Source organism: Spermophilus citellus, assembly GCF_964194105.1.
Source record: "Spermophilus citellus genome assembly, chromosome: 17".
Classification (NCBI taxonomy): Eukaryota; Metazoa; Chordata; class Mammalia; order Rodentia; family Sciuridae; genus Spermophilus; species Spermophilus citellus.
Genome location: NC_138199.1, coordinates 47,828,464 through 47,843,489, shown reverse-complemented (window position 1 = coordinate 47,843,489; position 15,026 = coordinate 47,828,464). Strand labels below are relative to the sequence as shown.

General features: G+C 41.8%; 1 protein-coding gene across 1 annotated transcript in view; it reads right to left on the bottom strand.

The window, feature by feature from the left end:
* The window catches only part of CA10 (carbonic anhydrase 10), a 490,427-nt gene that overhangs the window by 106,707 nt on the left and 368,694 nt on the right, over positions 1 to 15,026 (bottom strand). The window contains exon 4 of the mRNA XM_081270629.1: positions 6,045 to 6,230. Within this exon, the coding sequence (XP_081126755.1) occupies positions 6,045 to 6,230 (186 nt within the window). The remainder of the gene's footprint in view (positions 1 to 6,044; positions 6,231 to 15,026) is intronic.

Here is a 15,026-nt window from a genome sequence, read left to right as displayed (position 1 = left end):
TCATCACTTGGTGTCTTCCATCATATTTAGGATAGAGCCTGGTTTGTGCTTTATAAATATATTTTGAACTTCACAAAGCTTACTTCTTTCTTAGAGAAATCCTAGAAGAAGTCTTAGTGGTAATAATGAACTAAAGCCTTTTTTCTCTTTTCCTGTTTCTGGGGGAATGTGATGCTTCGGGCATCTTTTATCGAAACAACCCAACTTTCACTTAAACTGGGGTGGCATATATTCTGTGTACTCAATGAATGCAACACACCTCAGAATTTCAGGGAAAAAAAATTTTGTAAGGTTTTTGTTCCTGGGACACAATTGGTTGAGTTGTTGATTCAGCAATCCAATGATTCACTCCACAAGCATCACTTGAGCGTTTACTGTACTTAAGGCACTGTGCTAGGTGCATGGCACACAAAGACGAATAGCTCTTATGTGGAGAGGGTCACCAAGATCATTCATTGCTTCATGTGGTCAACATTTATTGGCTTTCGTGTGCCAGACAACATAGGAGGAGATGGGCATAGAGTGATGATCAAGATAAAATTCCCAGCGTTCTGATAGAAATGAGAATCAACAGTTACAAGATCCACTCTGATGGGTAACATCATAGATTGGGGTTGGCAAAACATTTATGTAAAAGAACAGGTAGGAAATATTTTGGCCTTTGCAGGCCACACATGGTCTCCATGGCTGTCTATTGCTGCTGTCCCTCCTCCTCCACCTGCTTCTCTTCTCCTCTCTCTCCTCCTCCTTCTCCTCCTCCTTTTTATTCCCTTTCCTCCTGCTCTTTTTCTTTTTTTCTTCTTAATCAATCTTTTAAATGTAAACTGTTCTCAGCTCCTGGGCTGGACTTATCCCATAAGGTATGGTTTGCAAACCCCTGTAATAGATGAAGACAGGATTATCTGGACTTCCAGAGGGGGCAGCACCTGGCTAGCTGGGAGTGAGCTGAGGGGAGGGAAGGGAGCTTGGGAATCTCCAACAGGAAGACTGAGGTGGAAGAGGGTAGGAGTTGGAGCTGGCTTTCAGAGTGGAAAGAAGAGCTTTCTCACGGCCCATGAGCAGCACTTCCATACATTACCCATGTACCTGTTACTCTTAGACACCCGGATATTCTCATTCTCTCTTGACCTTCGATTGTGCCACCGACGTATCTCTACCAGCAGATCCCAGCCACACAGCTAAGTGCTCACTGGATGGCCTGAGCCTTCCTCCCCCGAGCCGTGCAAGGCCTCCTGGGCCCTGGTTCTCTGTTGGTGCCCCCCCCCCCCCGGCTGTTCACACCCACACACACTTGAGTCCAACTTGGTATTAGTTGCTTGTCCTACAGATTCGTGTTGCTTTAGGGAAAAGGATGCAAATAATTGTTTCCTTGAAGAAGAAGAGGCCTGAATTTTGTGTTGTTCCGTTTTAGTTATTAGTTCTGAGATAGATGTTCTATCTTTTCTGATTCAAGCTACAAAAAAAAAAAAAAGAAGAAAAAACCCTATATTTCACACATGACCTTTAACCTCCCTTCCTCAAATGTGTTTTGAGCAGGATCAGAGATTCCAAGGGTGTGACCTAGAAAGGTCAACTGCCTCCACTCCACCTTCAGAAGGAACCGCAGGTGAGCTTCTATACATAGTTGTTCATCCTTTCCCTCTCTCCCTCAGTGTCTGTCTGTCTGTCTCTCTCATTACAAGGGATGGAACCCAGGGGTGCTTTACCACTGAGTCTTATCTCCTGCCCTTTTTACTTATTTATTTATTTTTTTGGAGACAGGGTCTCACTAAGTTGCTTAGGGCCTCACTAAGTTGCTGAGGCTGGTCTTGAGCTTGCAATCCTTCTTCCTCAGCCTCCTGAGTTGCTGGGATTATAGGAGTGTGCCATTGCCCCTGGCCCATTCTCTCTTATTATGATTCAAAGAGAGTTATTTCATTATCCTCTTCCAAAATAAACCTCAAATATACTCACAGGATGTTGTCTGTCAGCATACATAGCTCTCAATACACTGTAGGCTTCTCTGAGTAGAAGCTGGACTCTGGCCTTGCTCAGAGCCAATCACACTGTACAATAGTCATGCAAAGAGTGGATAAAATTAAAAAAAACGATTAGGCCACAGACAGCCTGTGGAGGGGCTGGTGCAAATCTCAGGGTACCCTTTATCTCTTTGAAAAGAAGAACTTAAAGGTTTTGAAAATGAATTTGTCCAATGTCTCCCAAATAAGAAAGATTTTGTTCTTGTCTAGTCTCGCTATTGCAACTTAATCCACTGTCACGCTTCTTTTCCAATATGATCTTTTGCCTGGTTAAATGTATTTGTTTCTTTTCATAAATACCCTACTTTATACTGGATATTAATCTAAGCACTTAGACATGATTAGCAAGCTAAGGGTTTTACTTATTAAAAACAGTTAATTTTTGCCTTTAAAAAAATTGAGACATTTGAATCCCTGAATATGCTCATTTATCACCCACCCCCAACAAGGCACCCAGGAGTTCTCCATGTAGGACATGAATAATTTTTATAAAAATGCAGTTGCTGACTGTGTCGTACATCCATGCAGCTTTATAAAACAAAGCAAATGATTACCATCAATTATAATAACCTCACTAGACAAGACTGCAATTAATCTCCAGCTCTTCAGATAACAACTATTGCACTATGCTAAGGAAGATGGCTACCATTAATTGACTTATCACGATCAGCAATGATGGATGGGGCAGATGGCAATGTGATTGTTCACTGTCAATGACATAAACACACACTTTGTTGTGGGAAGTGTCTACTTGGGTCCTCTCAGAGGATAGCCAGAAATAGAGACCCAGGTGGCTTCAAAGGGAGCACAAAATAAAAGGAAAAAGTGAAGCTATGGCGTGACATGTATTTTTTCTTTTTCCTGAGGTGAACCCTCGGTAGAACACCATTGGAGAAAATATCTATGGGAAAATCATAGATTGTGTAGAATTTCTTGAATAGAAATTCACCCGCTTGTGTGAAGACACCAGGTTCTGTTCAATACTCAGTAATTTTCACAATGGCAATTCACTGTTTTCCAGAAGCAAATTCATTTCATTGATGGCTGGCCTTCATTGATAGAACATATATTTAGCTAAACTCCATTTTTCTATAGCTTCAACCCATTGGCTCTCTTCCCTCATGCTGAAGAATAAAAAAATCTAAACGTTTCTTGTTCACTAGAATCCCTTTAAGGGGCTCAATTGGCCAGTTGCTTTTCTAATGATCTGCCATATGGCATTTTTTGGAGCATTCAAAATTCTGGTTTCTTGCACTGAAATACACACCCCATTTTTTTATAGATACCTCATATTGAGGGGCTTGGAAAGAAATGTGCTACACCTGATGTGGTCTACTCAGCAAGGTCTAACTCTACTTATGCTGAGGCTGATGCTCAAACCTGCCTTGGAACAATGGGTGTGTCCATGGGGAAGCTGCACTGCAGCTTGCTATTTCCCCAGGAAGCAATTACCTGTGTGTGTTCCCTTCCCCCTCCTTTTTCTCTTTTTTCGTACAGTAAGGTTTTATTCTTTAAGTCTTCTTTAGAAAACTGGTATAATTCAGGCAGAGCTTGTCCTGGAATTGACATAGAAGTTGCTAACCACAACCTCTTGGGGAAAGCTTTACAAAAACTCTACCTGAACCCCCAGTTCCCTGAGATTCTGACTCAGCTGGGTTGGGGAAGGACCCAGACACAAATGTTCTGACAGGGCCTCCCAGTTCTCAGTATTTATTTGCTACTCCTTTTAAAGGCTTCTTCACTGAAGGCTTTCTTCATTGAGAGCACTTCAGGTACTCTTGAGGGAGTACTTCCTACACAGAGTCTTAGGCTCTCCTGGGAACTTTTGAAAAAATGCAGATTCTTAGGGTTACCTGATCTCTGGGGTCTGGGGGGAGGTCTGGAAAAATAAATATCCTAAGAGATCAAGTTTCTGTGCTTCCCTTAAGGATTCCGGGAGCACTAATTTAGTCCAAGATTGTAACCTGTTCATGTACAAGTCACAAAACACCCTTATTACATATGGAAGAAATAAGTGATACAAAGAACTCTACAATGTAAAGATTTTAGCCTAGAACCCATCTATATTTTCACTCCCAATTTAAACAGTAGAAATACTTCCACTCTGAGACAGTGTTGTGATCATGTCCAGGCACCAGGAAAGGACAGTCCAGTGAAGGAGAAAAAAAACAAAGGAATGATGGCAAACAAGTGAGCGGGGCACTAAACCAACAGTTAAAATAAATAAGAATGTTAAAATAGTCTACATCCTCAAAAGGAAGAGTTTGTCTAACTTTGAATGTTTTCTAATTCAGACTGGAAGTCCCCAGTAATGCTCAAATTGGGAGTTTTTGCCCTGTTTTTATCATATGCCCTGCCACACCCCAGATTTTCCAATACATGGCCTTTGCAGACATCCCTAATCAATTCTAGATTTTTCCCCCAATAGATGGAGAAGGGAAACTCATACTCCTGCTTAACCCCATTGTCCATGCAGCCATTACTAATAGATCCAAGATAAAGTGCTAGATGAAATCTGCATGCAGCTTCTCCAACACACAGTGCCCTGACATGCCTCTGGCCTTTTCTTAGGCTATCCCTCATTTCCTGCTTCATTTTCTTTTTTTTTTTTTTGTCTTATCAACCAAATACTTCCAATGCTCCTTACATTTGAAATCTCACTTAAATTTTAAAATAACTTCGAGAGATGTCAAAATTGTGCCTTAGAAGGCCCAAGTAATATCCCAAGATAACACGGTTAGTATGTTTCAAAGCAGGAGCTACAAACCCAGGTCCTTTGACTCCAAAGCTGATGCTCTTAAAATTGCTCTTCATTGCCTCTCTTCAGAGCCCAGTTCAAAGGGCAACTCCTCTGTGAAGCTTCTTCTAACCCCTTCAAGTGAAATTTGTCACTTCTTCCTTTGAGTATGCCAAGGTCTTTGTACAGTTATATTACAGCATGACATTATACTTTAATGATTTGAATATAGCACTCTTTGAACTCCTATGTGGTAGGAGCTCCTTTTTTTTTTCTCTCTCTCTTTCTTTTAAAAATCCCTGTATCCCTGGTAACTAGCTGAGTCCCCAGGCAGACTCTCTTAGTTGTTACGTTTTAAACACACATCAAAATCTGGCCAACGGACTCCTTCAGGTTGTGGGTCTGTTTCTCGGTGTATGACCCTACCATGTTAAAAATAATGCCAGGCAGGTTTAAACATGACCTGGATTAAAAAAAACCAAGCAAACAAACAACAACAACAACAAAAAACAAAGAGCCTTAGTGGTATACATGCTTCTGCAATTTCAAATCCTTCTTGCATTGAGTACAGGGCATTTGGGCATAGGAGGACCCCCGATCCCTAGTTGATAACCACCCTTAAGTATACTGCAGTGAAATCAGTTAAAAATTAGCTACACCCTGTTTGTCAAGTGTCCCATCACAGATAAAGTCTGTTTAAACTTTAGTTCCCATTCTATAATTGAAGCCATGGTTGGGCTTACTGCTGTGGCCTGAGTTTTGTCTGGGTAGACGGTGGCACACAGTGACACTTACTGTTAATGGTGGCACATGATGACATTTCCATTCTGCAGATTCTCAGATAAACCATTTAGTTGCCTGACATTTATTTCACAGTATGTTATAGTTTTGAGTAAATAAAACCTATTCTAGCAGAAGGGAGAATTACAAAATCTGCACCATCATACGTGGCACACAAGGGGCTGATGGGTTCAGATGGGTAGTGAGGGGTGAGGGTCTGGGGTCAAATAATGCCCTGGAGATATAATAGGGCATGAGTCTTAAGAGACCTGCACCAATGTCTCACAAGATAATGCTCGGTTTTACTGTTTCATTCCCTGGGAGATATCGGGAGCTGGTTATAGACTTCCACACCAACATGCAAAAGACAGATGGAGAAAGGAGACACAGACCTTCTCGTTTCACAGATTCAAGGGAAATCTTCCCATCTGTTATTCCACCTTGGAAGTAAATAGGCACCAAACCTCACGAGCTGGCACTTGACCTTAGTAGTCTGACAACCTACCTACCTCCCCAGAGAAGGCCTGTCCATTGAGGACATGCTCCGACCCTTGGCTGTCCTCACTCCCAAAGTGTAGCCGGATCTCCTCCAGCCGATGGCTGTACGTCATGGGACCTCCTGATATGTTGACCAAGTGCTCCTTGTCCAGGCGGAGGGACACATGTCTTCCAGTGTTGTACATAGTCCCACTGACCTGCAAGGCAAAGGCGGACAGGTCAGGCAAGGCTGTCCTTCCTCTGTGCCCCAAACCCAGCATGGTGTGTAGACCGATGCCTTTTCCTTCTTCTGATCGGAAGGCATTAGGCTAAATCCACAAGTGAAGTAGGAAATGGCAGCCTTCCCAGATACACATCCCTGCCCTACCTGGCTTCTAAGGTATTCCCGTGAAGCGTAAACCACATTGCCATTTAGGAATTTGAGGTTAGAAACTCAAAGGTGACTTTACCAACTGCAACTAATATTCTGTACATTGCACCTTATAAAAAGATAACTTCTCCCTCTTACCATGAATGTTTGGAAGGCAGAGATTCTGTAAAGTTTAAAAAATCTCAGGTGTGAGAAATTGGAGAAAGCCATTAGCAGGAAGGGATGCCAGGAACAGATGAGGGAAAAGGAAGTCAGAAGAGATGGCCAGGAGCAAAGGCTGGTGGGAGAAGGAAGCGCTGTGGGTCTGGTCTTAGGGGTCTGGTCCTGTGTTTTAGTTAGATCCCTGTCCTGCTGCTGCTATCAGACGTTGCACAGGATAACTCTGATCCCTCCTCGGGCTACCAGCCAAACTAGAGGGTCATACAAGTTTCCCATTTCACCCAGCCCTAGATTAATTCCATATCCCTGATTCCCGTCTTGCTTTAGTCCCTTCCAACTGCTATGCTTGCCGCTCTGTATTCTTTTGCCTTCTTTCTTTTCTCTCTGGACTTGGGGTTCAGCCTCATTTTCTGGATTATGACCTTAGCACTTCCGGACAACTGACTCTAGAACATGGTTCCTATCTGGGACTCTACTTCCTTTCTCTCCTGGGTTGACTTAGCTCTTGGAGCAAGGTCTGGAGCTTAGGGGAGACTTTGAATGAGTCTAGATGGGATGCTTCTGGGCTATTGAATGCTGAACTACTTGGCTTCTCTTCCTGCTTACTCCCAGTTTTCTGTGCAAGAGATTCCTTAAGGGTTTCTCCTAACTTCTGATTCCTTCGTTAGATGTGTCCTTATATTTTTGCTCTGTGGCATTCACTTTTACCTGCCTGTCTACCTTTCTGACCCTGACTTTGTTATTGATCGGTTATTTTAGTTCTTGGATTGCTCACCAAGCCCTCCACTGATTCATTTATTTTCAACCACCTTACTGTTAGGTGGAGCCCATGTGACTGATGTTGGCCATGGGCTGTGAGACATCCCAAGTGTCACTTCCAGGCTGAAATCATGAAAAGTTTATGCACACTTCTATAGTCTCTCTCTTCCTGTGCTACATCAACCAAGGACATCATGTGGAAATGTAAATGTGGTGCAGCTACTGAGTGAATCCTGTGTCAACCAGGATCCCTGGGGGATTATGTGCAGTTTACAAAAATCCATAATTCTACCCCAGCCTCACAGTGTCTTTTTCTGTGCCTTTGAGTCTGGGCTGGTTTTATTGCTGACTTTGGCTGATAGCATGTAGCAGCAGCAATGTGCTAGCTGAGCAGCTTTTAGAGGCTTTCCATGCTTCCAGGCACCATCTTGGAAACTTTAGAGTACCATGCAAGTAAACCTGGGCTAGAAGGCTAGGGGATGAGACCACAAGGAGAAGAGCCAACCCCGGAGAGACCAACCTAGACCAGCCAACCCACGGCTGATCCATCAGCTAATTGGCCCTGTCAAGATCAGCATGGCTTATAACAGACCAGAAGCAATGCCCACTGAGACATAGATTTGGAGCTAAATAATTAGGTTGTTAAGTTTTGGGATGGTTTGTCATGCAGCAAAAGCTAACAGATACACACTAAGGCAATCATCTCTCTTCTGTGAATCTGAAACAGTCAACAATACTCTGATGGAAACCCTGGAGAGTCTCTGTTGAGTGCTTGAACTGCAAGGTCACAGACAGTAGGAAAAGTCAGAACACAAGGAGAGATGAATGAACCAGATGTGACTAGAGAGAGAGAGAAAGAGTGGGCAGGGGCAGAAATTGCTTGAACTCCATCCTTTCATCACAATGCTTTCAAGACCTGTGGTTTCTCAGATACTGCACATCTTATTGATAAAGTCCCTTTTTTGCTAAGTCACCCATTCCGTGCAACCAAATGGTCCTCTTTGAAGGCTCCATTCCTGTTCTCCAGCCTTAAATGCATGTATATTTAGCTGCAATGAGATAATAAAAATTTCCCTTCTTTTTGTGTCCCAATTCATTGCTTTTTGGCAGCCCAATGGTTCCAAGATGTTTGCAATTGACATTACTTCACATTTAAGTAAAATTTATTTTTTTCTGTGGCATTGCATATGATTTTCAGAAGATATAAAACAGCTCAAGAAAAAAAGAATCAGCCACAATTTCACAATTAGCCAAAACCACTACTAATATTTTGTTATATATACTTTTCACTCTCATAACAATATATAGGCACATTTTATGAGATCATTTTTATGTATCTGCATATAGATAATACATCATTTTTCACATAGATATATATCTTTTTGTGATATCACTTTCAAACGCTTGCATAATATTTCATTGTAAAAGTATCTAGTTCATTATTGAATTTTACACTCCTTTTACTTTTTCACTGTTGTAAAAAATACTATGGTAAATATCCCTAAGGATAAAACATTTTACTAATCCAAGTGTGTTTTGTGAGGCAAATTGTGGGCCAAATGGTGTGCCCGTTATTACAGTACCTACTATGTATTGCCAAATCCATCCATTATGGGGAGTAGATCCCATAGAGCTAGACGTATGTAATTCTCTTACCATGACGTTGAGTTCAGGAACATGGGATTCAATCCAGTAACACCCAGGCACATGCTATGGTATGCTAGGCTGCATCAGGAGTTGTCCTTTGTACCACTGGACAAGTATCACAGGCTTCCTACATTTCTAGAAATCCACTCATCTGTGTCTGTCTAATGTTCCTAAGAAAATTGTTGCCCACTGAAGCAAGGCAAGGCCATATCGTCTGCTTGTCTGCATTTTCCTAGTACTTAGAAAACACGTGACACACAGCAGGTGGAGAAATCAAGGACTCTGGAGTCAAAAGATTCCCAGTCTGCCTCTTGTTAGCTGTGTAACCTTGGGTAGTTGACTTCATCTCTTAAGCTTCAGTTTCCTTAACCATAAAATAGAGACAACAAAAATTTCCCCATGAAAATGAAGGACAGAAAAAGCTGTAAGGCATTTTAAAAAACAAATAGCAAAAGGACACAGTCCCTCCTTAGGAGTAATTACTTTAAACATAAATGGGTTCCATTTACATGTGGTAGTCAGAGTATTCAAAATCATAGACACATAAAGTAGAATAGTGATTCCCAGGGGCTGGGGCTGGGGAGGGAGGAGTGGAAAGTTAGTTGAATGGTTATAAAATTTCAGTTTTGCAAGACGAAGCAAGTTCTGGAGATGGCTGATGGTGAAGGTGGTACAGCACTATGAATGTGCTTAATGCACAGAAATCAGAAGTGGTTAAGAAGGTAAAGTTTTAGACTATATGTTTTTTACCACCATAAAAAATTGAAAAAATTTCCCCCATGAGTTTGTTATAAATATTAAGTAAATAGCATATGCAATGGTCAAAGATTTTCACTCTCTTCCTTTCCTCTCTTTTAGCTGACTGCATGGTACCCAGCTGATGTGGAAGGATCTCTCTTGATCTTCCTTCCTGACTTCTTCCCTACTTCTCAGATCCTGATGCGTTGCTTGTTAAATGTCAGAAGGGAGAACTTTGACTTTTGCATTGGGGGAAGCACCCAAGATCATTTCGAAGGCTTGAAATAATAAGAGGAGAATCAAGAATAACCCATTGTGTCTTCGATTCTTCTGCCTCTCTTCTAGACTCCTTCTGCACATGAGGTGCCATCTTCAGCCATTCACTCAGTCTGTCTGTTACTCATAGGATTGTCCAAGTACCTGACTCTGTTAGGAGCTGGGGATAGAATGGTGAGCCTGGTCCCTGCTCCCATGGAACTCGCACTCCATTATGCAGAGATCTGAGTGGGGACAGGAAGCCATGGGAGTCCATAATGTCTAACATTTTGTCTATGTGTTCTTACAATTAGCTGCAATGCCCCCGTACCCCCACCCTTTCCCAAGACTCCAAAAATAACATTAATTTGTATTAATCAAAAAAAGACGCGTAGCCAGGGTATGGTTTGTTGCACTTTAATTTAAAAATAAAGGCTTGACAACATTATGTATGATATCTAAATCAAACGGTACATCTGCACTATAGTAATTAACATTGCAGCAGTGTCATTTTATCTGTAATGCTAATTACTGTGTTTCCAATGAACTACTTTGGTGCACAGCATGTTGGAGAAGTTTGTATTATGCAGCCCAGAAACCAGGACTGAAAGAAGCTAAAGTTTCAGGGGACATTCTGGTTGCCTCTGGCTGCCCCCACAGATCTCCTTTTGGTTTTTCTCTCAGTTCAGTGCAACATGAGGTGAGAGGTGTGTGATGCCTATTTTACAAATGAGGGAACAGAGTGAGGTTGGTGAAGGCTTTGTGACTTGTCCAGTATCACACAGCGGATAGGTGGCAAACCCAAGACCAGTACTCTTGACATGAGTGAATACAAGTATCTTAGCCCATTAAAGATGAAAAGAATGTTGGGGATTTTCATTTCTTCTGCTGCCTCTAGATGCAGGTCTCAGGCAGTTCCTGTTGCATCAGGGTTCTCAAGAACAGAGGACTCAATTGGATACTTGGCTGCTGAAGTTCATACTAGGAAAAAGCCTTGAGGAACCCGTGGGTCAAAGAAGACTTGGTTTTCTTACCACAGACATTTTTACTGGTTTAAGACTGAGTGGAGCTACAGGTATTGAGGGAGTGAGGGAAGTGGGTCAGAGGTGCTACAAATATGCCTGTCAAGATCACATGTCAAATAGTAATATTGATAACCTGAGACCTTGTCAAAGCAATTTGTTCTTTTGCAAAGAAAAAAAAAATTACCCCAGTATATTCATTCTGTAAAACTGATGTTCGTGGATAGCAAACACAGTTCTTATACAGCAGCTCACGATTTTCCAGGGCCTCTTGTTATTGGGTCTATCTCCTCTTCTGTTCCGGTGAGCTTACTATGTTAGTGGGAAGTAAATTTAGTTGGTATAGTTTTAAGGTAAGAAGAATTTTTATTCTTTGAAACATGATCCTGTTCATAACAGATGGCATCTTGGTTTGAACCTGTATGTGGTAGCAGAGGTGATGCTGAATTCCAAACCTAAACTTCCTCTGTCAATTCTCACGATTTTCCCCTTTACCAACCCAGCACCAAACATGGTGGGATACTTAGGCTCATGCTATTCACTTCCCCTGGGGTGAGAAGACATTAAGCTAAACCCACATGTGCCGCAGGAGCTTCCCATAGGGCTGCGGGGCCCTCCCTGGGTGCTAGCCATCAGTGGTGAACCAGGCCTTGTCCCCAGGTTATCTCTAGCTCTAAAGCCTGTGATTTTCACCATCATTAAATTATTAATAATTATTAGCTGATGGCCTAACAATGCAATTCAGAAAGTTTTCCTCAAAAGGAACCCTGCAATGGTTTGGAGTTCAGGCTGTCTGGGATTATTAATTAGAGCCCTCCAGAGAAACAGAATCAACCGAATATGCATATATGTAAATAAACATATGTAAAGAGATTTATTTGAAGGAGTTGGCTGATATGATTATGAAGGCCAGGGATTACTCAGTTCTGAAGTCAATTGGCCGAAGAATTCCTCCTTGTTCAGAGTTGGGGGTCAGTCTTTGATTCTCTTTGGGCCTTCAAATGATTGGATGAGGCCCACCTATGTCATGCTGGGAAATTTGCTTTATTCTCCCGCTTCACATATTTATCTCATCCCAAACACTCTCATTAAGACATCCAGAATAATGTTTTACCAAATACTTGGGTATCATGGCCCAGCCACGTTCATATATAAAATTGACCATCACATTTATCTTCAAATCCTGTTTGCTTTCTTCATTTCAATGGTTCAAACAGCTCTTAAATCAAACAGGTACACCACATATAACAGGGTGATATATGGAATATAAATATATATGTGTGTATATATTTCATATATATTATACACATACACATTACATCCCTAATATATAATGTATAATACACATGCATTTGTATAATCTTTATTTTTTATTTCCTACATCATCAAATTTAAAAAGCCAGTGATACTAAAACTGTTCTCAAAATGTTAGTCATATAAAAGGAGAGCTAGTTTGAAACAGTGTGCATCTCAAGTATAGAACAATTGTAAAGAAACAATTTAACTTTTCTTGTCAAATACAGGAAAGAAAAAAAAAGGCTATGTGCATGACAAGGTAGATTTGTCCCTGAGTATAGATGGATCTCAGATACTATTATGGTGTAAATCCCTTATTATTTGGGGTCTTAGATGTTGTCTAAGTTCATATTTTCATGTGGGGAACAAAAAGGAGGAGGTAAGTTTAAAAAAAATGATCCAACCCATAAAATAAACATGTCAAAGATCTGTTGGGCTGACAGTCATAGTGCTGGTAGGTTGATGTTTATTGCAGAAAGCTAAGCTTGAGTAAAGTTTATGCTTAGAGATTCCAAAAGATTCAGTAAGTACTTAGTTATGTGCTAGAAAGCTTATGTGAGGTTTCCATTATATTCCTGGTCCATAGCTGTGACCAAAATACCTGACAATAAAGGGGAGTAAAATTTTATTTTGGTTCATGGTTTCAAAGAGCCTCGGTGTATGGTTGGTGGACTCCATTTTCTCTGGGTTGAAGGTGAGGCAGAACATCATGGCGGAAGGATGTGGCAAAGGAGCACCATTCTGCTCATGGTGATCGAGAAGCAGACAGAGAAAGGGGAAGGGGCAATAGGATGATGAACCTTTCTAGTGTATGTCTTCAGTGACCCACCCCCTCTGGCCACACCTCACCTGCCTACAGTTACCACCCATTAGTTCATTCAAATTAGGATGGACTGATTAGGTTACAGCTCTTGCAATCAAATCATTTCACCTCCAAACAATCCTGCATTAACACAAGATCTTTTAGGAGACGCCTCATAATCAAACCATAACAATTCATGACCTAAATCTCCTCTGATATACTAAAAAAAAAAAATTCCCCAAAGCTTAAAGAAAATGTAACACTATAATCAGAGTAGCTGAGAGGAAAGGATCTCAACTGTGAAAGACAGAAAGGGTTTGTGCAAGGGGTTGCCTGCTTTCTCATTGCTTTCCACTCTGGGTGATTTAATATCCCGTGGTGCTATGGCACTTTTTAGATTAGGAAATTAGGTACAGAGCAGGTAAGGGCTCTATTCAAAAGCACAGGAGAGAAAGTGAGAGGACTAGGGACCCCAAGCCTTTGTGACCCAAAGCTCCTGGTCTTCTGGGATCTCAGAGACCATTTTTGAGGGCACCCTATAGAGTCTGCACTTCATTTCTCAGTGACCTTGTGGATTTCAGAAATGGAACAAGAGCCTTTTAATTAATTAATTAATTTTTTAATGTGGATTTGGCACCTGGGCTCTGTTCGCTATGACATGAGAGCGCTGGCATTCTTGTCTTTAGGAGATGATCTTATTTGGCAGATACTACAGTGCGTGACTGTGAGGCACGTAGCATCCACAGCAGCAGGGGCTGAGGTGTCTTCTAAGCTGGGTGCTCCATACCTTCACACGTCACCTCATCTGATTCTCGCACTACCTGTGTGAAGCAGGCAGGGTTATCTGCATTCTCAGACAAAGGGATGAAGGCTCAAATGGGTTAATGATTTTACTTAAAGCATCGCCATTAGAAATTGGCAGAGCCAGAATTCCAGGTCCAGGCTTGTTAGATTCCAAATTCTACAGTTTTTTTTTTTTTTTTTAAGAGAATAAGTCGAAAGTTGGCAGAAAGAGTGTTAGGGAACCATGTGGCTTATATACAGCTTTTGGGGTTAGGGATTAACTCAATGAAAATATGGTGTCCATGTGGATGTGCCACCTTGGGTTTAATTTGGCCAGGCCTGGTCTGGACACCCTTGGCAGTTTCTAGACCCAGAGCAGCAGGGGCAGTTCTAGTTCCTGCCTTCCGGGAGTTGAGAGGTGGGTCATATCTGCCGAGTGTTGGCTTAGCAACGGAATGACTGAGCCCATAATGAGGAACACCACTCAGTGCCAAGAAAGGTTAGTGAAGAAGGTCTGACAGCCGTGCCATAAATTAGGTGTCCTTTCTTTGCAACTGAGGTTTCCTATTACACGTCTCTGACCGCTCTGCTGAGGTGTGTAATAGTTCTTCTTCGCAATGTAATTAGTGAGCCTAAGAGATTTAGGAACACTGCCTAGTCTGGTTTCCTGCAGAGTAGCTCAAGATGCCAAGAGGCTGATGGGTAAAGGCTGAGTGCATAAAGCTGGTGAGCTGCATGTTCACATGGGCAGGCGGGAGGGATCATCTTCGCAAGATGAAACTATGTGGCAGAACAATGTGAGTCAAATGGTTGGCGTCACTGCAGCACAGCATATGTACAGATGGGCAGAATTAGGGTGGTGTGGATGGTAAAGATAAAGAAATAATCAAGCCTGACTGCTTATTCTATAAACTGAGACATAGCCTGAGTTGTCCAGCACTGTACCGGAGGTGATAGAGCCAAGACTAGAAATCAACCCACTGACTTTGCTCCTCCATCTGGGTAGCTCACCTCCCCTTTCTCTTATACTTTGAGTTATTTTATGCTGAGGACATATAAGTATACTGACTCAGAGTTAGAAATGCTAGGGTAATAAGTGAATGTCTGGGTGGATACTACAGCCCATAGAAAAGTGGAAAAAAATCCAGCCTGACATCTGGAG